Raw genomic sequence first — 26683 nt, forward strand, 5'->3', positions numbered from 1 at the left:
TTACCCCTTCCTGGCTTTAGATATAACACATCAGTCGTGCCAACCCTGAATACTCCCCACCATGAGAGAAATCTGTTGGTATGAAACACAACCAAAAAACCACGTTCACGGAGGCCTAGACTTCCCCGCCCTAAGCAGAAAGGGGCCAGGAGAGAGGTCTGGACACAGGTATGAAATTCCTGCATCAGGACAGAGCTTGAAATCCTAAAACATATGGCATGTCAACCATACGTGGCAGCAAAAGAAATGGGTAAAATGAGACAACCCAATGCTCCATCACCCCACCGTCTTCGTGGCTGAGGCAAAATAAAAAACAGGTTTTGGAGTAAATACATTTATTGATACCCATTTTATATACTTCAGTGAAATAATCTATAAATATAAAAGCGTTTTCTTTTGGATATCGCCATGGTCCATGTAAATACTCAACAGTCAGAATCATCTGCAGGAAGCACTTCAAGTCACACTGTTAGGTTTACAGACCTGAATATACATATTTCATTAAACAGTGGCACTTATGTACTCAAGTGGTCCAGTGGCTTTGGATACAGGACTACTGGGCATGTCGAGTAAAAATAATGTGTAACTTTAAATCAACGGACAGGGTATCAACCATCAACAAAAAGAAACAATTACGAATTAATATCCTAAGTGAAGAAAGTACCACAGTTGACACTTGGTGTCAGAATACTGGAGACAAAGTATGTTTAATGACACATGTTGTGGCGCCATGTGCTCTCTCCGACTCCCAGTGGACGGCCCACCAGTGCCTTAGGGTCATTCATGGTTAACAAAACAGCAATTCTTAAAGAATCTCAACAGCTTAGAACAAAAGGTGTGTAGCGGCTGGTACCAAGTTTAAAGAAAAGGGAGCTAAGTATTTCAACGACATGATGAAATTTCTCCCCTGGGAGGAGGAGCTTGTGGGGAAAACAAATTTGTTCAATTCCCATTGTTACACCGACCATGATCACTTATCTAATGGAGGAGAAAGAACCCAGGTATCTGGTACCCAAAACACAGGTGCAGATCTGTCTTCTGTCTTAAAGTTTCTTCCTCAACACTCCCCAGAGAACTAATGCAGCAGCCACTGTGGAGCCTTGCTCTAGACCTGATGCAGCATAAAACCTTCTCATTTCTTCGGTAACAAGTACAGGAATGTCCTTTGCTGCGGTCAGACCATGTGTCTTCTGAGTTAGCAAGCAAATGCATTTAAAAGGTCTTAGGTGTGCAACGTCCAAACTTGAAATCTGAGAGGCAGTGTTAGAACTTAAGCAAGGCAGGATTTTTAGAGACTACTCAAATGAAAACCTAAGTGAAGCATATAAAAATTCAGTTCTTTCTATTATTTCCAACTGGTAATTGACAGCAACATTCTCCGGTAAGGATGGGTAAGTGGTGTTATCTCCAGGTCCAAAATATCCCAACTACTTAACACAGGACCCCAAAGAGGAGAATGACACACTTGAGTTCTGGGGTCTTTAGAATTCTTTCTTGCCATTTAAAAAAAAAAGAAATAGTAGCTTCAGCTGCACACCACTGGTTGAAGGGGTTTTCATCCAAATGAGAAACTCGACCCCTCGTCTCTAGTGGGACAGGCACCAGGATTCCCACAAGCGGCAACTCCCATGTCCTGTAGCACGTGGCATCTGACCCTGGAGTGAAGAGTAAGCTGGCACAGAGCCCCGACAGCTGGAATTCAGGCTAGATGGCATTTCGCGGCGTGCCATTGTGTGCCAATGCTTTCAGGCTGGGGGCACTGGTCTGGTGACCACAGCTCCTGTGAGAAGTCACACCCACCTCAAAAACCTCATGAATAGCTTTTCGGAAACAGTGGAAGTTGTAGTCTATTAAACCTGCAAGAGAGAAAAAGAAGATCAGGCCCCCTGAACGTCAATGGTGAAATTATCCATTAGGAAATATTTAGCGACAAAAGAAAATAATTGGTATGTATTTAAAAAAAAAAAACACATAGGAATTTTATGAGGAATTTTCTATGCTAAAGCATGTGCCCAAACTGTTAACACCCGTTACCTCTGGGGCCTGGGAATAAAGCAGGTCAATAAATAAAACAACCAGGAAGGTAAATGTGCTAAGAAAGCTTACAATAAAATCTAAAGTGAAAGTAACACATTTTTCAAATTATCAGGCTTTGCCTTTTACAAGTCTTTCGGGTAGCCAACGAAGGGCTGAAGGGGATGGCTCGGCGAGGCAACCTGGCACACTGCTCGGGAGAGGCCTGGGGTCTGGGAGGCACCAGAGAGGCCCGTCAGGCAGCCTCCACCTGCTCCTCAGCAAGGCAGCGCCTTCTGCATCTGTTTCCTGAATGGTTTCCAAACAAGATTTTGGTCAAACAGTTCTGTTTTGTGACAGAAAGGGCTAGTTACCTACCGAAAACCCATTCTTCCTTAGTAAAAGAAACCCAATTTTGGATGAGCACAGTGGTGCTCAGCTAAAACATTACATTTCCCAGCCTTCCCTGTAGTTATGTATGGCCACATGACCAATTCTGGCCACTGAGATAAGTGGAAGCATGTGGGACCTCTGTGAAATCTCCTTAGAAGGAAAAGGATGCATTCTTTCCCCAGCCCTGTTCCTCCTTATTGTGTGGAATACAGAGTTCCAGGAGCCATTGTGGACCATGAGGTGACCTTGAGCTGAGAACAGGAGCCAGTGAGAAGAACAGAGGTCAGAAGAAGCATCAATGCCCTTGAGGACACTGTGACATACAGACAACCACACAAGAAACCAGTCAAAACAACATGGTGTCAGGGGCGCCTGGGTGACTCAGCTGGTTGAGGGTCCAACTCTTGATCTCGTCTCAGGTCACGATCTCATGGTTTGTGGGTTCAAGCCCCGCAGCGGGCTTTGCGCTGACCACACAGAGCCTGCTTGGGATTCCTTCTCTCGGTACGTTTACTACTTCTCTCTCAGTACCTCCCCAACCCTCTCTCAAAATAAACAAACTGCTTAAAACACACACACACACGATATGGTGTCAAAATGACTATAAATGTCAAAGAAGTCTAAAGGAGGGAGAGCCCAGTGCAGGGCAAAAGCAGCCAATGAAAAAGCCTCAGAGAGGAGGCAGAACTTTGGGGGTACAGGCAAGACTTAATTAAGCAGGAAAGAGGGGCAATATCACCAAAAAACCAGCAGGGAGCTGGCAGTGAGAAGACAGCACAGGTGGAAGACACTGGCATGACTGCAGACAGGGACAGAGAATTCTCACTGGGAAGCAGCTGGAATCAAGTATGAATAAGGAGATTACAGCCAAATCTGGAAGGTCTTTCAGACTCAGAAAAAAAAAAAGCAAAAACAAAAACTATAAAAGTTTTGATAAGTTCAATTACATTAAAATGGACTTCTGTGAAAATGGTAAAAAACTGACAATCAGGGAGACTTGAACACTAGCCAGAGATTTGGTGATATTATGAAACCACCGTTCATTTTTTTTTAATGTCTATTAATGTTACTGTTATGTTCTTAAAAGGACACTTTCTCTTAGAGATACCTGCTGAAATCTGTATAGACAAAATTATTTGATCAAGCCAGAGGTTTGTTCCAAAATTATCCAGTAGGAAAGAAGTACAGAAATGAAGTACAATTGGCTATGATTTTGATAATCATCCAACCTGGGGGATAAATAAAAGGGGTTCATTATGTTATCTTCACTACTTTTTTGACAGTTTCCACAACAAAAGAGTAAAAAATAATAATGATTTGGCTGGTAGGATAAACAGAAAAGCAGGAAGCAGGAAGATGGGCACATGGACATTCACTGTGTTATTCTACTTCTGTATATATTTGAAAGTTTCCATAACCAAAAAGTGGTTGTTTTTTAACTTTTTTTTTGAAGTTTTCTTTAAGTAATCTCTACACCCAATGTGGGCTCCAACTCATGACCCCAAGATCAAGAGTCACACGCTCTTCTGACTGAGCCAGTCAGGCACCCCCTTTTTTCCAAGTTTGGCTGTTTTTTGTTTGGTTTTGTTTTTTAAGATTAGAATGGAGAAAAACGAAGAACTTATAAGAACTGGCATAAAAGCTACCTGCCATGAAGAAAATTAGAACCAAATAAGATACCATTTCACACCTACCAGATTGACAGGCATTATCAAGGACATGAAGTGACAAGAACTCCCACACAGTACTGCCAGGGGTGAAACCAGTAAAGCTACTTCGGAAGGCAATGTTTAATAAAGCTGAGGTTGTATGAATACATCTCTGTAAACTCCACTACTAAATACATCCTAAGAGAAATTCTCCACACGTGCAAAGGCAAATGTGTTCATTTGTCACACCTGCGTATTTGTTGCAAAACTGTATGTGATTTTAAAAATAATCTAAACGTCCAGCAAAAAAAAATAAATTGTGGTATATTCAATCCATATAGTATGGTGTGAAGAGAAAATGAATGAACTGAACATACATGTTATTGATACAAATAAATCTCAAAAAAGATCTTGAGTGAAAAGAACAAGCAAGCTGCCGAAGACCATTTACGTTTTTACATCATTTACACAAAGATACACAATACGAAGCTCTATGTTAAGGAAGATACAAAGTAAAGAATAAACCATACATAGGAAAACTAAATACTACATTCAACATAGTGCCAAGGAGACTTCAAGCGAGAAATACATAAAAGACAAGTATGTCTCTACCATGTTTTAGTTCTGAAGCTCATGAATACACACGTTTTTGTTTTACCCCAAAATGTTGTGTATCTGATGTGGTTAGGAACATTAGTGAAATGATATTCATTCATTCAATATTAAATTACTACTAAAAATGCAGAAGGAGCAGGGACTTGTTACAGTGAACAGCAGAGAGCTATTATAGATCCATGAGAACTCAAACAACATGATGAAAGTCGTTTTCTGAAAGCTAGTCTGCCTTTGGAATAAAAGACAACACATACCAAAGCTCTGAAAACACATGCCAAGTGCATAACCTCAAACAGGACTTTACTGCAAGCACCACAGGCCTGGATTGGAGTCACTGACAGTAGAAACAGAAAGGAAACCCAAGAAACAAATAGTAAGATTGGGTGAAAATTCAATGTCAACAGTACAGGAAAAGAATAGAAAAAAGAGAACACAGAATACCTTCTGTGAAATGATGTGCAAGGGCCCCATCAGCAATGCCACCACACAGTTACCTGACTACAAGATATCTGAGCTTGGACACCAGAAACCGTCATAACTAGTAACAAAAGTAGGTAGCCAAGAGGGTCATGAAACAGAAGTGAAAGTATTCATCAGTTTTGACACCACGTACAATAATAGTCAAATGAAGTGAAAATGTCTTACTGACAGCTCCAAACGTGGAACTGGAATATGGGCCCAAGTCAGAGCTGGAGATGTGAATATTTCAATCAGCTACATAGAGAAAATTAACTGAAGCCACGGCTTGGATGCGCTGGCCAGGGGAGTAAGTGAAGGAGCGAGCAGAAAGACTTGGCTCTGAAGAATGCTCAGGCTGAGAAAAATGGCCGGAAGAAACTTGAGAGGTGGTCAGAGAAACAAATACATAAAATAACCTGGAGAGCTAAGCGTTAGGGAAGCACACAGAGAGGAAAACTTCCAGAAAGGAGGGACTGGCAGGGTCATATGCTTCCGAAGGCTGAAGAGGCTACAAAATGAAGAAAGGCCACTGTGCGTAGCAGGAAGGGACCTGGGAACCTGCCAAAGAAACCTCGGTGCACAGACTCGGGTGGAAGCCAAATAACAAGCACTTGGACATTAAAAGGACCCCAAATAAGAAAGGCTGGAACTAAACACTTGATTCAACATCAAAGATCGAAAGAAGGATAAAGTCTGGACTATACATGGAAAGGAAGGGACAAGAGTAGTTTGAGCTGATAATCCTCTAACACTGCAATATTATTTTCCCTTATTTCAAGAGCCTAACAAATGAGGACAAAGAAATTCCAATAAAAACAACCTTTTAAAATGCCATTACCTTTTCGTTCAAAACTTTCTTCCCTAAGAATGCAGACCAGTGCCAAAAATTTAGTCACTTCCTTTAAATAAAGGACAGTTGTATTATTCAGCTTGATAATTGCCATAGATTCTTTGTCATAAGCACTTCCACTTCCATCTTCCTTTAACCTGTTTTAAAAGAAAATACTCATTACAGGTTTCCCAGCGAGGTGTTCTGTCACATTTAATTTGCACAATGACGAGTCTTTCTACCCAGTTTCCCAAGTGTCTTTGGAGAAAAATTACTGGCTTAAATATGCCGGAACAGAGGTTCTCATTTAAGAAATACGGTTCCCAGACTAGGATGCAGTATTCCATGTGTTCACACCATCACCTTGTTTACCGAGGATACACGGAGTTCAACAGGTTTCAAGTCTTCCTCGGTCATAACTCATCTGCACTGACCGCATGCAAACAAAAAAGGCCCCAACATAAGAGGGCTGCCATCGGGGAAAAAGGAGGAAGCATAAAAACTAAAATGAAGAGAGTCTGTCAAACACACCATGGAATCCTAATCCTCGCTTACGAAGCGAGCCTTCAGGTCTGAAACCTATTTTATTTTACTAGAATTGTCAGAATTATACGTAGTTATCCTTCAAAAGATGTAAATCAAGAGTCAAGTAGGAAGCAAATATAATAATAAAACACACCAAAGTGCGTGCATGGATTGTATGAAGAACGGTAATGGAGATTTTCTCTTTTATAACATGCCTTATGATGTATAATGTATTTTACAATGTACTTTACACTGAAAAAAAAATTTTCTGCAACTAAATTTGATTTTTAAATCATAAAAAAAGGGGTTATTAAATTTTATTTTAAAGAAAAAGCAAATGTTCTATTTGTCCATTTTTAAAATTAGGAATGGGAACAAGAAACTTTCCTGAATAATATAATAAACAAAAATCACATTTTTACTATGGGGAAAAAAAAGAACAAAGGAGAGCCTGTAAGCACAACAGTGGAAAATAGAAATAGAAGACAGGTAAAGAACAGGTAAGAGAAATGCATTCTCCTCCTCAGAGGCAGCTGGAGAAAGACGCGGACAAATCAGGCTGAGAGACCAAGGTGAAGGGCAGGAACAGAGCAATGAAAAAAGAGTTCAGATCAGGTGGAGAGAGGAACAGATAAAGGACACAGGTACCAGAAAACAAAGGTAATGTCAGAGCGTCAGAAAGTGCCTTGAGAGTCCTGATGTTAATACGTGAGGGGGATCAGGGCTCTTATAAGCAACAGAGGCTGTTGGCTTTTGAAATAACAGTAATTCTCCAGAGTTTTCACTCATCCTCTGGACTATTCTATAAAGTCACACACTTTTTTAGACATTTATTTTGGAAACGTAGATGTGTGGGTCAAATTTTTCTATTTGCGAGTTCTGACATCCAAAATTCTGATTTCCTGTTTCTGAGCTCTATGAAAGATTAAGGATCCCTCATTCCCACAAAGCCTGAAGTTAAATTAGGAACCAGGACTTACTCTGTTATTCCAAATGTTTTTAATAAATAAATCTACTTTTTTGATCTAGCTAAGTCCCTAAGGGAGAAGACACAGTGCAAAGCCCCCAAATAATGGCAGAAACTTTCAGTGATAATGAAGTCTGGCATTAGCACACCTTTTCAACTGCTCTTATCCATCCTCTCTGAAGGAGTAAGATATAGCAGTCCATCTACAGAGAAATCACGTTCCAAGTTGAAGAACTATGGTCAGAACAATTCCACTCCACACAGTACCTGCTAGAAGCCTCAGAAATTAATCCCTCTGACAAACTGAACAGGTAGTTTTCCATCTGTCTGAGATCTTGCAAAAATATGTAACGTAACTTACCCATATATACAAGATACATCAATTACAACATCAATCATGTCACAGCAAAGTTCATAAGATTGCATATCCACAGGTGAACTGTCTGTTGCAATGTAGATTTTGCTGACAACATCAAAGAGAAAAGCTTTTTCAATACCTGAATTCTTGGAAAAACAAAATTGGGCAAGTGTCAGTTTTAAGAATCAAAATTTGTAATTTACCTAATACCCTGAATAACACACAAGGACATTTTTAAATGTACAACCCCATACCAAAAAATCAAAAGGTATTTGGTTCAGAGACACTTCTATTATCCAAGGAATAAAAGTGGAATTATTTCTCTGCTCTGATTTACTAACTTGATTGCACTAAATCTGTTTCTTCTTCCTCCTTTACTTAAATGGATCATTTGCTAAGATGCCACTAAAAAAATTAAAAAAAAAAACCCTCCAAAAATCAAGCCATCCTACATTTTCAATAATCCTTTCTTGTTACAATAATCAATCTCTGATTTGAATGACCTTGCTACCAGAAAGGCTTTCCATGGCAATTAGCAAAACATAAAAGAATTAATATTATGTCAACATCTAACATACCCCAAAGCCCAAAAGAACTGGGGATCACTACATGCTGAGTCCTTCAAAGTAATGTCTGGGAAATATAAAGGTTGAATGTTAAATTTATTGAAGGAATATCCTGTTTTATTAAGCTGAATCCTCAAAATAAGAAAGGTGAAATATGATACTAAGATTACAGTTAGCAAGGAAAGGAAAAGATCAATTTTTCAATGTGACCTCCAATAAAGCAGAGATTAAGCAGGCGTCAAATTCCCAAAACCCAGTCTTTTCCAGTTACTACTCCTCACGCAGGAAACAGATATTATGATTTTTTTCATGAAGATTTTTTATTAATTAAGAAATCATGAAGAAATTTTTCATTAGTCCATTTAAGACCAAAAGGGTGAGCACTAAAGTGCTCAGAAAATAACTCAAGCCATTTTTTTAATGTTCTTATGATTTATTTTACATGTTAAGTGTGTCATTAGTCTTTCGGCCTGATTCAGACTAATTCAAGCCAGTTTTTGGAGACGTTGATAACACAAATATATTCAAGAAAATGGAATCAGAGACTGTAGTGAATTAGCTCACTTACTGATATAAAGATATTTAATAGGTTTTCCAAAGTCGGCAGTTGTGGGATGAGTTTCTGCACCACCTTACTAAAGGCTTCAAATATTGAATGGTCATAGATACTAGTCAAATAAAAGCTGAAAAACACAACACAGTTTGATTATTTTGGAAAATAAAGTGACAATTATCATAAAATATAAAATTTTAAGTTTCTTATCATTTCATTTCAGGAAGTTGAGACAAAGCCTTTTTACACAAATGCAGCTTCCCCACTTGGCTTGTAACCATCCATCCCGTTACTGCATTTACACAGAGGGCAATTCCCTAGTACCCAGAAAAGCATTTCCAGATGCAGAAACCTGAATATTCACCTAATTCTTTGCAACCTGATCCAAACAGCTTGATTTCTTAAGCTAATAACGGGCAAAAACCAAGATAAAAACCAAAAGAGATGACAGAGAAGGGTGACATTTATTAAATAAGAATGTAATTCATGTCTCTACTAAAATGTCATCTCCTCAGAAAGCTCTTTCCTGACCCCCCCCCCCCACCTAAAACAGCACCCCTTTCACCTAATTTAATTTTCTTCATAGCACTGTTAAGTACCTAAAATTACACTATACACTTATTTGTAAGTACTTTTGAGCTGTCTTATTCATCAGGATGCGGGCTTCATGAGGACAGAGATTTGACAGTCTTGCTCATAGCTATAACCCCAATGCCCTGAACAGTGCTCATAAATATTTGTTCAATACACAAATGAACACAATTGATGCTTAGAATTTATATAAATAACATATTTAGAAAGATAGGAGCTAGGGCCCTATTGAGAATGGAACAGGAATCTGGTAGCCTAAAAGGACATACAGCGGAGAAGTAATATCTATAGATTTAACAAAACACATGTGAGAAAGAGACACTTTTTAACATTTTAAACAATACAATTTCACCTGCTTTTTAGGTCAGGAAGTATACTTTTCATTACACAGTTGTTCTATTTATTTACAAGCTTATATTAAAGTCAGAAACACAGAACTGTGGATTTCACACTTTACGGGTAATTTAAAAATACTTTCAAGGAGCTGACCTAGGACCCTAACCCTACGCAAGATGGGGCTTGCCTTTAGATGTTAGAGCAATGAAAGAGAGAGACCAAGATGAGCCCCTAAAGGCACTAAGGACAAAAGAGCATTTTATTGTTTCCTGTAGGCAAGAAGGTTAGCAATATGAGAAGATCCTGCAAGGTCTGTGACACCTGGAGGTAGATGGGGACATGGAGAACCTGAGACACACAGGGCATTTAGTAAGCTGAGTTTCTAGTAACTGGAAATCAAATGAAGCCTAATCCACAGGTATACTAGTAATTAACAAAAGCTAGATGCAGAATTCTAGAGGTTAACAAGGCCTAAGGCCCTATAAGGAACTAGAGAAAGGGATGGCATGTACCACTGGGGTGGGCTGCCCCAGAAAGGGACACAGAAGTAGTGTAAAGATTAGAATTCCCATGGGCACTAGGGAACACAGGACAATCACGGCCTAAAATCCACTGTTAATAGATTCCCAACAAGTAAGATTGAGGAATTTAATAGGGATGCATTTTCATTTTCTCTTACAAATATTGAATAATTTTTTCAGTGTGACTTACTAATAAATATTTTAAAATTTTAATCCAGGCAAACTATAGACCAATGAGGTTTTTTTCTACAGGACCTCCTAGAAAAATAACTGAAAGACCTTGGAGCCTGAGACCCTAGGGAATATTAGGGATAGGGATGGGGACTGGCTTGAGCCTATAAGGAAGTCACTGTAACAGACCAGGGATAAGGAAATAGCTACACGTGTGTCTCCCCGCTTCCTCTTTAAGCTTTTACATCATCAAGAGAACATTTTCTTGGGTACTTTTTATCACTCGTATCTACCTATACCACCAAAAAATTACAAAATATAGAATATTCCTCATATACTTTCAGAAGACAAGCACATAAACCATCAATCCTATCTAGTAGGTGTTTTTTTAAGTAATAATTTTTAATTATATTTAACTATGAATCAGTTCTTTAAACTTAACAGGAGCCCTAAACAGATTTATAAACTAAACTCACCTAACCCAAGCTTTAGAGATTCATAAAAGCATAAACTGGTTTTAAAAACATACAAAAGATACATTAGAGTCCAGATTTGAAACCATATCCTCTTTAAAAGACCCTTCCTACTGAAAAAAAAAAAAAAAAATATATATATATATGTATGTGTGTATATATATATATATATACTGTTAAGAATCAAGCTAGCAGAGTTCTACAACAAATGTGACAGAGAGTCTTTGAATGAAGGCAAAAAGAAAGAAAAGAAAAAAAAAAAAAAAGATGAAACCAAGAGAGGGAAGTCCCAAAGCAGATTTATGCCATGAGGAAACAGGCTGATCCCAGTCTCTTGAGATGAATTTCTACAAGCACCAACGAAAACACTTAACATGACTTCAATCTCCAGGAAAATGCAAAAAACCAGGAAAGTAACTTCTCAATAACATCAGGCTCCCAAAACTGAATTCGACATAGAAGAGATCAAGAACATTACAGCTTTGGGAAGGATATACCAGTAACAGAAAGCTACGTGTTTGTAATGACAGAGATGGGAATACATTTACACATTTTTCAGGGCTCTCATATCAAACACACATGTTGTTACCTAAGGTGGAGTTTTTCTAGCCCAGCATCTGCAAGGTCATCATTGGCCCTTTGATGAATGTCCCTCTGTGTTTCTATTTTGTGATCATCAGACAGACCATCAACTTTGTGAATAAAAACCTCAAAATTCATGTCTGGGTTAACTTTGTAGGCTTTAGAAACAGTAATGTGAAGTCTTGTTAAAGCCTCCATGTAGTCATCCTGTAAGTCAGAACAAAATATTTTTTTAAAAAGAAATCTTGTAAAAGTCAGTAACGAGTTAAGAAAGCCTCAAACCACCTCTTTCCCCAACCATAGAAAATATATTATCCTAATTATTCACAAATACTCAAAACATTCAAATACACTAACATACTTTAATCTCTCTAAATCTTTAATCTCTCCAGATAAAAAAATGTAATTACCAAGTTAAAGCTTGCAATTTTTAAATATTGGTAATATAAGGAAATGGACATGTCTTCCCAAGAGAATTTTTTAAAAGTAATCCCAGCTCTGCCATTTATTAGATGTGTGACTTTAAGCAGGTTGCTTAAACTTGTGATCTGAGTTTTCTTCATAAAAATTGGCCTTACCATACCTACCTCACGGTATCGTGAAGAATAAATTAAATTGGACCAGGTATGTGGAAGCATCCATTACAGAGCCTGTCACTCAGAAAGCATTCCCGACTGATGTTTAAGCTTATATAAAGTAAGCTTCTTAAGGACAGGGACATGTCCCATCCTTCTCAGTGCCTTTCATGTGCTAGGCCCTCAATAAATGCTTGTTGAGCTAAACCCAATTTGGACAGCCAAGGAAACCAGTCACTTTAATATATACTCAGTTCTCCTCGTCCTCCTTATATTAAGGGCAAAGAGGAGATTTTTCCAGCGAGTGACATCACTATTATAATAGTTAATGAAGGACAGCAATATCCACTACGAACAAATAAAAGTGGAAACCTGCTCATTAACTGGAACTCAAAGATAATAAATAAGCCACTATCTCCTAATCACCTCTTATTCTGCACTCGCACAATGGCATGCCTGCTCCCAACACACCTCTGTGGCTGCATCTCTCGTACCGCAAAGACTTCTACAGGCAAAGAAATAAGCAGCAAGAAGCACATGATAAAAGAAGATAAACAACTTTCCTTTGTTTCTACATCTTGTGACAGCAGAAAAAAGAAGTAAACATCATTATTCCTAACTACCTGTGCATCAATGACATATATCAACGCTCCGGTTCCCCTGAAGATCATCTCGTAGTCAAAAGTTGGGTCAAAAAAGTCCATTTGCCCAGGAAAATCCCAGATCTGGAAATTCACAAAGGAGCTATTGGAAATGTCATCTTTATAGATCTTGTTGGTACTTTCCAAAAAGAGGGTCTCGTTGGGTGACATTTTATGAAACACCACCTGTTAAAAGAAAGAAAATAATTTTATAACTATTCAACTTTGTATTTCAAGGTCAAAGTTCCACTCTGAATTCACATATAAAAAACGTGATCCTACAGCAAAAATGTTTAAAGAGATAAAAAAGTGAATGGTGTATCCATCAGTACTCACTACCCTTTGGCTTCTGAGAGATGAGAAGACACCAAATTACTTTCCATCAGGCCTATTTTGGAGCTAAACTTTTCTGCTATTTTCTCTGCGCCATATTCAATCCTAGTTGTAGCAATGTCTCTCGTGTTAGTTTTGTTTTCTGTTAAACTTATTAATTCTGCCAAAATCTGCTTTAAGATTACAAACACTTACAGCTAAAGTTTAAGATTTTTGTTCATTGAAACCTTACTGGGATGCCTATATCAGGCTCTGGGAAATCATTAGAAATGTAACTGAGTAGACTCTGTCTTCACTGAGTTTGCAGTCTTGTGGAAGAAATAAAACAGACAGTAATTATACCAAGTAGAAAGTGATATATGGGGGGAAATAGTGATACATGGGGGGAGGGGAGGTGACAAGGAAAAACAGCTCCCATGAAACAAGAAATAGTAAAGGTAATGATTGAGAATCAGGATAATCACAATCCATACAATTCTAACATAAAGCTAATTTGTCCCTGTCACTTTCTAGAAAAGGAAAATAGGTGGTTACTCCCAAGGTCTAGTCAATGAGTAACAACTGAGAAGAATGAAATGCAGTTTGCTAAAGCCCTACCATAAACGTACTCAAATTTTGCTACAATAAGTGAGATGATAAATAAAACCCAGCAATCCAGTAAATTGGGAAGTAAACACAACACAGTAATCCAGTAATTTCGGAAGAAGGCTACTTTTTAAAGCCATCACGTTTACAAAATATCACAGATTTATTGTGGACAGACCTTTGCAACAGACTGGAAAGGGCAACAGACCGGGTATCTGGCGTTTTAATACCAGCTCACTTGTGTGTTGTGTGTGTGTGGGGGGGGGGGGGGGGGGGGGTGGCTAGGGGAGGTGGTCAATCTTGCCTCAATTTCCCCCTTACTAAGAAGGGTCTAGCCCTCCATCTGTTCCTGGCAGACCCGGAGTGAAAGCAAATGGGCTGACCTAGGTCTGCAAATACTCTCGAGGTCTCAGAAGATTTTTGTATCGGCACACATACGGGAGGACTTCACGAGTAACTACACTCGCCTGGCCACCAGTACTAAAATTGGAGGAATAACAGCCCCCGAGCCCCAGGAAAGTTAAATTCTCCTTCGTAGTAGTAAGAAGAGCAAGCATTAAAATGGCCAGTGACTTAGTCACAGCTCTTCCAGACGCTGCTCCCTGGGGCTCACCTGGGAAGCCCTGCAAACTCAGGCCACCTGAAGTGAGAGGAATACACAAAAACCGGGTAGGGGAGGGAGTCGGACAAGTTCTCCAAGTTGGGACCGGAGTGTACGTCCCAGTTTCGGAAAAGCACTCAGGGGCTGGGTCCCAGGGGGCGGAGGTCCCGGGTGGTGGCACCGGCACCTGCCTCCCTCCAGCCAGTCTCGCTTTCGGGGACCCGCTCGGCCTCAGCTGACTTGGGCGTGGACTCCCAGGTCGGGGTCCTCCGCGGGCCGTGCCTCTGGCCCCGCTCCCCAGAAGACAAGAAAACGCGCGGTGGGGTAGCCCCACCGGCCAGCCCGGCCGCCGCCCTCCTCGGGGCCCCCCACCCCCGCCCGGCGGCCACCCGAGCCCCCGGGAGGGGGAGAGAGGGCCTGGGGGACCCGGCGCGGCCCCACTCACCTTCTGGATGGAGGACTTGCCGCTGCGCCGGAGTCCCATGAGCAGAATCCTCGGCTTGGAGCTGTCAGCGCCCCCGGGCCACAGCCTCCGCCGGCCCCCGCCCCAACCCCACCGGCCGCGGCTGCCGCCTCCTCTTCCTCCTCCTCCACGCCGTAGCCGAAGTCCTTCGGGAACGAATCCGCCGCGCCGTAACTGCCGGCCAGGGGCGTCTCCTCCGCCCCGTACTGCAGGGACATGGTGCTGGAGCCGCCGCCGCCCGCGCCCTGACAGGCCAGGCCAGGCCAAGCCAGGCCGCCGCCTCCCCACTCCGCCGCCGCCGCCGCCCCCGGCAGCCGCCACCGCCGCGCGGCCCGCCCCCTGGAACCCGGCTCTCATAGGCTCCGCGCCGAGACCCAGCCCCTCATTGGCCGCCCGAGCTGCCACTCGGGAGCAGCAGGGTAGGTGGTGCCCGTCACGTGCCCGGAATCACCTGACTTGGAGCCGTGGAGGGGGGAGGAGGAGTCACGAGGAGGGTGGCCCGGCCGGCCGAGCCCTCTGCCCTCCGCCCTAGCGAGCACCCCGGTCCTGCCCAGCCACGCGCGGTGCTCCTCGCCGCTCCCCTGCCTTCTTAGGAGCTCTGGAGGCCATCGCAACGAGAGATGCTCTCTGGGCATTTGGGGGAAGAACTAGTTGTGCTCCTACAATGGTACTCGCCCGACCAGTATTTATTGATGCCCGCGATGCCCTGGGGGGACAAGGGACACAAAACTGAAACCGACTCGGACCCTGCCCGCCCTCAAGTTGCTCGAAGATTGATAGAGATCGGATCTCTGCGTAAGTAGCTTCGGTACGAGGTATGAAATGGAAAGGTCAAAGGTGAAGATAACAATGTTCGGGAGTTGGGAGGGTGAGAAAGTCTGTAAGGAGGTGGTGTCTCAGCAGGTCTAGATGGATGGATCTGGTAGGTAGGGAGGAGGAGCCATTCTGAGTGAGGGTAAAGCCTCAACCAAAGGCAGAGTCATGGGTGTGATGCAGTTCCTTCTAGCAGGTAGCGGGACCCTGAGAGGAGAGCAAATGCAGCCAAGCTAGAACTGCTTATCCTCCTTCAGCAAAACGGACAGTGGATACCACCACCACTTTAAACTCAATAGGACTCAATTTTCCCTCCTTCCCACCTAGTCAGTCTACTTTTCATGTAATTTACCCCCCGCCCCCAATAGAACATTGCATCTTCTATGACCTTCAGTTCACAAACCAAAGGAATGAATAATGAAAGCAAATTAAAGCCAATGCTTTCACCAAATACGTTTGAGATAGCTAGAGGAATTTTCATCCTTGTCAGGAGTTAGAATTGGAAATTTGACGAACCAAGATCCTCTTAAAATGGAGGTGGTGGTGGTGGCACTGAACTTCCAAAGAAACGAACTTCTAGATTGTGAAAGGAAAGCATGTTCTTGTAAGTCTGGGACTTGGCTACGTCTGAATCTGTAAGTGGAAGGTAGGACAGACACATCCTTAGAAGTCATCTAGTCCAATCTCTCGCCTAAAGAGAATCCACCCTATGACACCTGTGGCTGTTGATAATGCAACATGCACCTCAATAGTTCCAAGGGAGGAGAGCTCACTATCTCAAAAGGCAGCTGCTTCCACTGAGGTAGGATTTTGTTTGCAAGTCTCCTATTCAGACCAAAAATCACACTCCTTGGAGCTTAAAATGGATCACAGGAGTAGTCTTCATCTTTTTCATGACAGCCCTTCAAATATTAGATTGCAGTCTTCATTATCCACTAAATCTTCTCTGTCCCACATAAAACGTACTCTGTTCTTTCGACCATCGCTTCTATGGTGATGTCCGATAGAACTTTCTGTGAGGATAGAAATGTTCTGCAACGATGTAGAAGCCAGTGTGGCCTGAGCATTCGAAATGTTGCTACTGTGAGGAACTGAATTTTTTTTTTTAACTTTAATTGCCAGATGTGGCTAGCGGCTCCCATACTGGGCAGCACAACCTTATATTTTCAAATGCCCTCTCTCTATTGATCGCTCACTGTCTTTTACATGCATGTGAGTTTGTCAACATCTACCAAATGTCTGGCACCCACAATGCAAAATGACCGATACAGCCATCAGGATGACTGTTTAGCATCTGGACAATACTTCTATTATGCTTTACAGAATGGATTTTTTTAATATATATATCCAGAGTATATGTGGCTCATACTGATAATCACTAGAACTAGTATTTTGTCAGCAATCCTAGTGCCTAGACTTGTATTACTGCATTTTTTTTTTTTTTTTAACCTAAACATAAGACTTGACACTTCAGCTTGTTGGTGCAGGCCCAGAATTTTGGGTACTCCAAGTTGTTCTTTTCAAGTTTGTTTCAATATAGTCCACTAACCAGCCAACTTTGTGGCATTTACAGATTTGGCATTACACCATGCGACCCATGTGTAGTCTTTTACAATTTACAAGGCGCTTTTCATCCATTATATTTAATTTGAACCTTACAACAACCCTGTGAGGTAGGCAAGATATGAAATCTACATTGTATGGACAAGGCAGCTAAAGTACAGCAGGAACTGAATGGATGAGATCCTTTTTCTACTCCACTGAGCAACTTCTTGTATAGTCTCTTCATCCAGATCCTTGATAGAAATGATGAAGAAGATCTCCAGAGGCCAGGCTGACTCTGAGTTCTTAAATAGCACTGACTGGTACAGCAGTTGAAGCAGGTCAGCTCCCCCCCCCGCCCCGCCCTCCATAAAAGTGCAGTTAACCAACCCACAGGTTGCCATTCTGTCCAAAAGGATAGTACAAGAGACAGTAACCTGAGTTACATAAATATTAATACTAGTCCCATGGGAAAAAAGCAAATGAGGGTTGGCTGCCAGGGAAAAAAAAAAATCTGCTTGTCTGTATTCCACAAAGGGGCTGTCATACCAGTTGCTTAAAGAAGCCAAGTCTCCCTCTCTTCCAAAATCCCCATGGGGCCATGTTTTATTATTCTTATGATTCTCAGCACTTCCTATCCCACATTGTAATTGCTTATGTATATGTCTTATAACTAATTTCAAGTCATTTATCTTTATAATACCCAGCACTCAGCCCACTGCTGAGCATGTAGGAGGCCCTCAAATTGGTAAAAGATAAACCAATTCCAGTGAATGTTCTTCCAGTAGTGTCTGGCCCCCCTCCAAAAACGAACTTGTGACTAAAAGAGACAGACCATTGCCACATTCTTGCCAACATGACTGATTAAAATGCCCTTACAATTAGCCTGGTCACAGTTTCCAGCAAGTGCTGACGCTTTTGCTAGTTAAATCAGCTGTCATCGGTTCGCTTTGTTTTCTACGTGTGTTTTGACCAAAGCGTAAAGACGGGTTCTCTAACAATAGGGTTAGAATATATGAAACAGGATTCTTAATAATGTCAGTCAGCAATAAGGAAAATAAGTGACCAATAAAATGAAACACCTGATTGTAGGTCTTCTAAAAGAAAGGAAAAAGACTAACAAACAAGAATATAGTGCTTTACCATTTACAGATCTTCACATACATTCCATTTGACCCTCACAACAACCCTGTGAGGTAGGCAGCACAGATACTATTCTCATTTAACATATGAGGAAAGTGAATCTCAGAGCAGTTGACTGATGTGCCCAAGGTTCTACAGTTAGTAAATAATTTGTATTAATATCAGTCTTTGGCCTAAAAATTCAGCACCCAACCTCCCCTCATACTTGCCCTACCTACTTCACAGGGATAATGAAGATAAAATGAATTCAAGGCTAGAAAAATACTTTGAGGGGGAAAAAGCACTGTATAATTATACCCGCAAACTATAATTTTCCACGATATATGGCTCATTCCCCTTCTTATCCCAGCTTGTGCATGAACCCAGAATTTTAGATTGCCTCTGTTCTGTGCTCAGCTAAGCAACAAGTAAGGCAGGGGAACAGTGTGATCCTGCTTTAAGTTATTATAAATTACAGTCAGGATAACTGCTAGTATGGCAAATCGAAAAACAACACAGGCCAATGTGCAGCTAGGACCCACTGAAGCACAGAGAAAGCAAGGCAACGTTATCAGGTAGGGCATGATTGCATAGAAGGACACGTGGTGTCAGAGTTCACACTGGCACACACACGGTTATCTAAGGCAGAGTGGTGGCAAAGAAGAGTTATTTGTTCCACGTTATATAAACAAGAGCAGAAGATTCATGGGAACCCGTGCAAAAGCATCTTCTGTCACACAGATCTTTCCAGCTGCCTACAGAGGATATAAACAACAGTGTCGGCTTCATTTTAAAGAATGAAGGTACCTGTGCTCATATCCTGAACTAAACCAAGGAACAGCTCCATGCTGAACTTCCTTGGCTAAAATACCACCAGTACCATCATTCCTAGTCAGACTAATAAACAGAATGTCTTTTAAGGTAATGAATTAGATGGCTGTGTTTAGATTTTTTTTTTTCGGGATTCACTTTGGATTCTCCTGCTTTTAAGACCCAAAGAAAGTTATATTGAGTTTTTATTGGTGATTCTAAGTATATGTGTTTATAACAGTTAAAGTGTGGTAGGTGAATTCAACATATTAAAAGAGTTCTATAGCATCTGTTCAGAAAAGATTATATACTATACAAACTATTCAAGTCATACAAAACCATTTTGTCAGTGTCTTTTCAATTGAGAAGATTCCTATTCAGCACGCTTCTCCTCCTGAGGTGGTTCATACTGAGCAAGCTATAGGGCAAAGACAGAGGAGTTTAGGTGAATCTTATTCTAAATTGGGTAAAAAAACTTCATAATAACAAAACAAGTTAACTATTATATTCAACTTAATTATTGAATCAGTAACTTTATAAGAATATTCTACTCTCTTTAAGCCACTTAAAATTAATACACTTTAAGATTTAATGCAATCAGGTCTGAGGAAAAGTCTTTTTCGTATAAACCTTTAAAATTACTGGGAACCCAAAACTGAATTCCAGTTCATACCGCACTGCTCAAATACTTGATAGGCAACAACCTATCTGTATCTTCCCAAGGATGTTGTGGCTTCTGATAAGGTACTTTCTTCCTCTTTACCAAAGTTTTACTGAGCTTTCTCTCAAAAAGCAAAAAAAAAGAATAATGTAACATATATTAATCCAGCTAGTCAATGAAAAGCAGCTCATGTCTGACTTAAAAGGTCTAACTTAACCAACAAGTTAACTGGTATTTGTGTTGTGGAATCTTGAATAATTTAAGGTACTGCATTTTCTATTATGCTAAACTGGTTCTCTGCAAGAACACTAGGCTGAGATTGAGATTATTCGAATTAGCTGTCAGATGCGAGAAGAGAGACTTCGCTGTGCTTTAGTTCCCTCACCTACAAAATGGTCTGTGTCCCTATCTCACTTATTTCGCAAGGTTGTTGAGAAGATAAATCACATTATGAGAACTGCCTAATGTAAAAAAGTTATGTGATTCAGAATGTGGTAAAACCTCAAAGGCTCAGAGATGACTAATTTGAAGCTTATGAAGATTCTCACAGGAATTTAAACAAAGAAAAAACTTGAGCAATAGACAAAATTCAGTGCAAACAAATTAACACATTACAGGGCCACCACAATACAACTGCGCACATTGCACACTACACAACTGTAAGAGGTGCCTTTCGCAAAGCAGTGACCCTACACTGATCTACTTACATCAACTGCTTATGATTCCCCAAAATTTCCATTTACTCATAAGCAGCATTAACCAATGTTCTCAAGTTTTTCTTGATGCAGGTTCCCAAGAACCTCTTCTTGACTACACTTTGCTTATCCTATTTACAATCTGTGGTTTTCTCCATAGGGCGTCAGTTCAGCCTTGCAGTTGAGATTATTTCTCCTCCTCCCTCCCCTACTATCCATTTTAGTGAGGTTCTGATCTTATAATCATTAAAGGTGAAATTATTTTTAACATGAATTCTTTTAAAACATTTACCTTTGTTTTCAGTTTTTTATTTTCTTCTACAATAGCTTCATATTTCTCTTTCATTTCTGCCAATTCTAGGCGAAGCAGCTCTATTTCTGGATTTTCTGGGGTAGCAGCTCCTAAGTGATGCTTTAAAAAACTAATATCAAAGTTAAGAATTTACTTGAGCTGAATGAAACTAATGAAATAGCTCAGAGTAGTATCAATGTCTCTGATCACAGTCACCGCATCTTACCACCAGCATTTACCCAGAGATCATCATCGCAAAACTTAACAGAAAGTAACTTTTTCAATCATCAAAAATATTTTAAATAGTATCTATGTGAAAAAATAAGAGTTCCAAAAATAAGTCCTTTTTCTGACTTGAAAGATGAAAAGGATACTCCAAAGCACTATTAGGTTTCTCTGGTTCTTCATATAAGGCTACCAATACTGCAAATCAAAAAGCAGAAAAAGCAATAATTAAAGTCTTAAATTTGAATGACTGAAATTATATTCCACAGCCCAGTATTAAGTGCCTATTATACGCTAAGCACATTGATAGGACTGCCATGCCATGGCACACACAGCAGATAACCTCCCTGTTCTCAACAAATTTATACTCTAGTGCAGAAGATAAGCAAAGGACTAAACCAAACAACAACAACAAAAAAAAAAAAAAAAAAGAAGAAGAAGAAGAAGCATCAAGTGTCAATACAGGATGATGGATTATGGGAGCACATTGGAAAAACACCTAACTCAGCCTAGGGCACCAAGGAAGGCGTCCTAACAAGGGGAAGTAAGACCTGAGACCTGGGCTATGAGGGTTTCAGATAAAATGGGAAGGTGAGGGGGTGGGGAGGGCAAGAGAACACATATTGAGGAACTGAAAATTCAAGTATGGCTAGATGGAGCTGTGAACAATGTGGCAGGAAAGGAAGCTGGCAAGGTGGTCAGGAGGCCGACCAGGGAAGATCCTGCAAGTTCAGTTGGACTTTGATCCTAAGAACAACAGGCATATAATTAAACAGTTTTAAGCAGGAGAGTGACAGGATCACTCTTGACTGCTGTGTGGAAGATCCAGGGTGGGACAAGGATAAAGGCAGGAGGAGCAGTTTAAGAGGCAGATGTGGTAATTCAGCTGAAAAAGATAGTAACCTGCACTAGAGTTGATGGAGGGGTGAAAACAAAGATAAATTTGAGAAAATTTTTGGAGAGCATCAACAGGGCTATGATAATTACTGGAAGAAGCTTTGAATTGAAAATATGCTTCAAGGATAGAGTTTCATACACAACATGCTAAATAACCACCAACGAAAAACTTCACCAGTAATCAACATGCTTAAATCAACATTAAAATACATACTTCAGTTCATATCCAAAAGCTTACATCAGCACTGACTTGTTCATCTTCTACTGAATAAATTCCTCCTAGGATTTACTGCTCAGATATAAATCTCTCTAAACCAGTGGTTAAGTTTTTTTGTGCAAAGAACCCTCTGAAAAGTGACAAAAGCCAAAAAAATGTAACTACACACAAAAAAATGTGCATCTCTAGACCCCAAGTTAAGAAACTGTTGTAAGACAACACTCTTCCTTTTTAGTTTTTTAGCTCTAATAACTCATCAAAATATAGACAGAAAAAATCAAATGGCAATGACTTAACAACCAGCACTGAGTTCTGATAGTTACTCTTCTAAGTGTACTTACAACACTATTTTTTGAGAAGTCGGTATGTCTACATCACCACCACCCTCTCCTCCCCCCTCCTTTCAGTGTTTTTCTTTACTTTTTCTTTTTTTTCAATATATGAAGTTTATTGCCAAATTGGTTTCCATACAACACCCAGTGCTCATCCCAAAAGGTGCCCTCCTCAATACCCATCACCCACCCTCCCCTCTCTCCCACCCCCCATCAACCCTCAGTTTGTTCTTGGTTTTTAAGAGTCTCTTATGCTTTGGCTCTCTCCCACTCTAACCTCTTTTTTTTTTTTTTTTCCCCTTCCCCCCCCCCGCCATGGGTTTCTGTTAAGTTTCTCAGGATCCACATAAGAGTGAAACCATATGGTATCTGTCTTTCTCTGTATGGCTTATTTCACTTAGCATCACACTCTCCAGTTCCATCCGTGTTGCTTTACAAAGGGCCATATTTCGTTCTTTCTCATTGCCATGTAGTACTCCATTGTGTATATAAACCACAATTTTTTTTATCCATTCATCAGTTGATGGACATTTAGGCTCTTTCCATAATTTGGCTATTGTTGAGAGTGCTGCTATAAACATTGGGGTACAAGTGCCCCTATGCATCAGTACTCCTGTATCCCTTGGGTAAATTCCTAGCAGTGCTATTGCTGGGTCATAGGGTAGGTCTATTTTTAATTTTTTGAGGAACCTCCACACTGTTTTCCAGAGTGGCTCTACCAGTTTGCATTCCCACCAACAGTGCAAGAGGGTTCCCGTTTCTCAGTGTTTTTCTTTAAATAACATACTCAAACTTGTTTTTTTCTTCCACTGATTTCCACCGATCTCTGCCAACTAACTTTTAAGACATGAATACTCTTACCTTTTCTACCTCTTGTTCCCCACCCCGTTTCTTTCAGCTTCTAAATTGGTCAGTGGTACTACAAGGTTGATAATTACAGAACATAATGTAAATAGCAAGTTTCCTGTGCTTTTCTATAGATGAAATATACTTCCTTTTAATCAGACAAGAAGCATGCCATACCCCGCGTTTCCCTTTTTTGCCTTAGCAGCCGGGATTTTTAGAGGTTGAAATGGTACTCAAAATAACTCAAATGCCTCTTTTTCCAAATGACTTATCTTTATCTTTAGCCATATAGTGTTTTAATGTTAGAAGCAATTTCAGATCCTCTTGGAAATAAGCCGGATAAAAATTCTAAATTAAATATGTGTAAAGTACATATGTTTGAAGCTGAAAAACATCAGATTTTAAATACGTCACATCAGTAGGTACTATGTTGTCTGGCATTATTTAGGAGACTGGAAATCTGCAGTGGTTGAGGAGTTAGATGCCAGTGGATGTGAGCAAGGGAAAAGAAGCCTTCAGTGGTTTCCAGTCTCATGAAGGAAGATCCATGTATGGCACAAGGCTGTACATCTTCAGTTACCTCCTGCCAAGGTCACTTCTCTACCTTTTAACATTCTTTTACTCTGTCTAGCCACTCCGGCCTCCTTGAACTTCCTGGAACTCTTAACATCACATTTCATTCAGGTCTCTACTCAAATGTTACTTCTTGAGAGAGAGGTAACCACCACCTCTTATGAAATGGCACATCCATAGCTCTTTATCCCCTTTGCTGGTTGGTTGGTTGGTTGGTTGGTTGGTTGGTTGGTTTGGTGTTTTGTTTAGAGAGAGAATACAGGCAGGAACCGGGGGGTGGGGGGGTGGGAATCAAGCAGGCTTCACACTCAGCATAGAGCCCAACACAGGGCTCGATCCCACAACCCTGGGATCACAACCTGAGCCATAATCAAGAGTCGGATACTCAACCAACTGAGCCAGCCAAGCGCCCCTCCTTTGCTTTGTTTCTTATTCATAACACTTGACACTGGCTGGCACTATGTATTTATTTATTAGGTCTCCCTCAACTAGAATATAAAGCTCATTTAGAGCAGGGACATTTTTTTCCACTGCTGTATCCCCAGTGTCTAGAACAGAGACTTGAATAAAATGGTTAAATGAAAGAAATGAACCCACAGAATTTTTTAAAGGGGGGGGGGTCAAAGAAATTTCAAGCATTTGTGACACTTCAAGAGAGGACAGAGCATAGCACTTTCATAGATACTCCTGTGTGTTTGCTGAAGTGTAATTGCAACGAGATAGGGAAACTGGTACCTGAATCTAACGTAGGCAGCAATTCAAAATTACCAGCCCATGCATGGGAATTAAAAGCCCTGCTTTCTGCTAAGACCCAAAGTTGTTATTCTCCCAGAATTGTCTCCTAACCTTTGCTTCTGGCCAAAGAGCAGTTACCAAATTCTTTCTTTCCCAGACACCTCTCGTGTGGACCCACGTCATTATCCCTGACAGCTCTTCTGTTCTACACCCTTGCAAGTTCTAGCCAATGAGTTGAATGATGCATAGCAGGCATTCACATTATTGCTGAGCTAATGAAATAAGTAGTACCCCCAACCACCTCTTGGAACTCTCCAGTTTCAAGCTCCTTACTCATCTTAGGTCTTGAACCCCCCCCCCCCCTCCCAGAAACAGATACAGTGTAATAGCTTCTATTTTAAAAAGTGAAAACAATATAACCATTTTTATGTGTCCTCAAGCTCTTTAAACTGTAATCCTACTTATGAAATCTGCACAAAGTAGGAATTGGTATAGCCTACGAAACCGGGGTTGAAAAACCACAGCCAAATTTACTATGAATCGCCTACTTTGGGGACTGAGTTCATTTAGTTATTTCATAGACAGCTTTGAAATCTGGTTAATCTTCCCACTTGCCCTTTTTTCGAAGGAAAATGCTTCTTTACGTAATTTGGGGTCCGCAAAAACTGTAAGGAGGGAGGAGTTAGGATCTCAAGGTCTTTATCAAACATACTGGCTGCGGCCACTCGAGGCAAAGCAACGGAAGTTGGAGGGACTTTGCAACAGCTGCAGGAGTTTCACTCCCCGCCCGGAGGGTGGTAGCGTGAGCAAGGCTATCCCACTCGAGCGGCGTCCGACAGCCAGCAGCCAGACGTGCGCCAGTCCCTACTGGACCCCGAGGCCCACCTTGCTGGACCCCAGACAGGTCCCACCTGTTCTCCCTCCTTTCCCACGCCTTGGCCCGACAGGGACGCAGCGCCAAGGAGCACGACGTGGACACGAGGAACCCTCTCCTAGCCCATGCTCACCCTTGGTCAGCGTGTCCAGCACCCCCGACTTCTCCAAGTACCTCCGGAACTGCTCCCGCTTCGAGTCGGCGGCCTGAGGAGACACGGCGGGTCAGTAGCCGAAGCCCAGGGGCCAGAGCAGGAAGAAGGCGCTGGGAGTCCGGCAACCCCGCCTCCGCCTCGCTACCGCAGGCCCCCAAAACCTGCGCGCGCACCCCCATTCCCACCCGGAGCCGACCAGCGGCTGGCTACCGCCCGCACGCCCCCAGCCACGCCGCGCCCCCCTCACTTTGTAATGGGCCATAGTGACAGCGGCAGCGGCGTAGCTGGCGCCCGAGACCGTGGCTGGCGGGCTCTGAGCAGCACTGCTCATGCGCGGAAGGCCGCGCGCGCCTGCGCACTTGCGAACCACGGTGTGCGATCGCGGGGGTGTGGCCTGTTTTCATGGCGACCAGGACGCTCTGGATGCCCCATAGTGAGCTAAGCCGAGGGAGGCTGCGTACGCCCGCCTCTCCGCTCCCGGCTCAACACCTCTCCTTCCTCTTCCGGTCCTCGCGGCAATTCGGTTGCCTAGCGAGAGGCGAGGTTTTGGTAACTCGGGGAGGGTGTCCAGGTGGGGCCAAGGATGGGCGTGGCGCCCGGGGGCGCGGCCTGCGGAGTCCGGGAGCGCTGGGACTAGCTGGGTGGGATCTCCGGGCAGCGGTGTGGGAGCGGACCAGTCTCAACCCGGGCCTCATCGTTATTAGGTGTGGTAGCCTATACGTGCTGGCTTCTTGGCTTTCGTCCCGAAAAGGTGCGCACGACCGACGCAGGGCGCCCCTTGGGTTTCCAGTGGCTTGAGAAGAGCGCTTGGAATCGTATGTTTCGGCTCCAGCTTTTACTTTTGCAGTTTGTTTTGTGGCCGGCTTGATGTGGGCCTCTGGAGGGTGAGCAGTAACGTGCTAATAATAGGCCTTTTGAGCTCTTTCTGTGTGCCTGGTACTGTACTAAACACAACGTTTCTTATTTTAATTCTCACACTATCCCTGTAAAGTAGCTACAGTTAGTAAAGTGTCGAGGTTAGAGGACTAGGGAGTGTAGAGATACAACTCCAATCTGGACACTGAATCACGATGTTTTAAAGCCACCAATCTTTTTA

The 26683-nt window shown here is 41.8% G+C and overlaps 2 protein-coding genes across 2 annotated transcripts; both read right to left on the minus strand.

Moving 5' to 3' along the window:
• Nucleotides 1-411: 411 nt before the first annotated feature.
• RRAGC (Ras related GTP binding C) lies at nucleotides 412-15077 on the minus strand. The gene is given in 8 exon segments (XM_042950366.1): nucleotides 412-1856; nucleotides 5968-6116; nucleotides 7812-7954; nucleotides 8943-9057; nucleotides 11609-11808; nucleotides 12800-13003; nucleotides 14782-14861; nucleotides 14864-15077. Coding segments are annotated over 8 exon segments (1197 nt in total). The 5' UTR covers nucleotides 15018-15077; the 3' UTR covers nucleotides 412-1704.
• Nucleotides 15078-18041: 2964 nt separating this feature from the next.
• Nucleotides 18042-26144, minus strand: LOC122226731 (MYC binding protein). The gene is made up of 5 exons (XM_042950367.1): nucleotides 25835-26144; nucleotides 25567-25639; nucleotides 21109-21157; nucleotides 20735-20864; nucleotides 18042-19504 (listed from the first exon to the last, which is right to left on the minus strand). The coding sequence occupies exons 1-5, from the start codon at nucleotides 25916-25918 to the stop codon at nucleotides 19460-19462; spliced, it is 381 nt and encodes a 126-aa protein (XP_042806301.1). The 5' UTR covers nucleotides 25919-26144; the 3' UTR covers nucleotides 18042-19459.
• Nucleotides 26145-26683: the final 539 nt, after the last annotated feature.

This window comes from Panthera leo, chromosome C1 (genome assembly GCF_018350215.1).
Source record: "Panthera leo isolate Ple1 chromosome C1, P.leo_Ple1_pat1.1, whole genome shotgun sequence".
Taxonomy (NCBI): domain Eukaryota; kingdom Metazoa; phylum Chordata; class Mammalia; order Carnivora; family Felidae; genus Panthera; species Panthera leo.

Bases quoted from the DNA above. Each gene is read 5' to 3' on its own strand.
- LOC122226731 (XM_042950367.1), bottom strand. From the start codon at position 25,918: ATGAGCAGTGCTGCTCAGAGCCCGCCAGCCACGGTCTCGGGCGCCAGC. The intron at 21,158-25,566 runs GTGAGCATGGGC...TTTGATTTGCAG, and splicing joins GCTGGACACGCTGACCAAGG to TATTGGTAGCCTTATATGAA. The intron at 20,865-21,108 runs GTATCCTTTTCA...CTTTGATATTAG, and splicing joins AAACCTAATAGTGCTTTGGA to TTTTTTAAAGCATCACTTAG.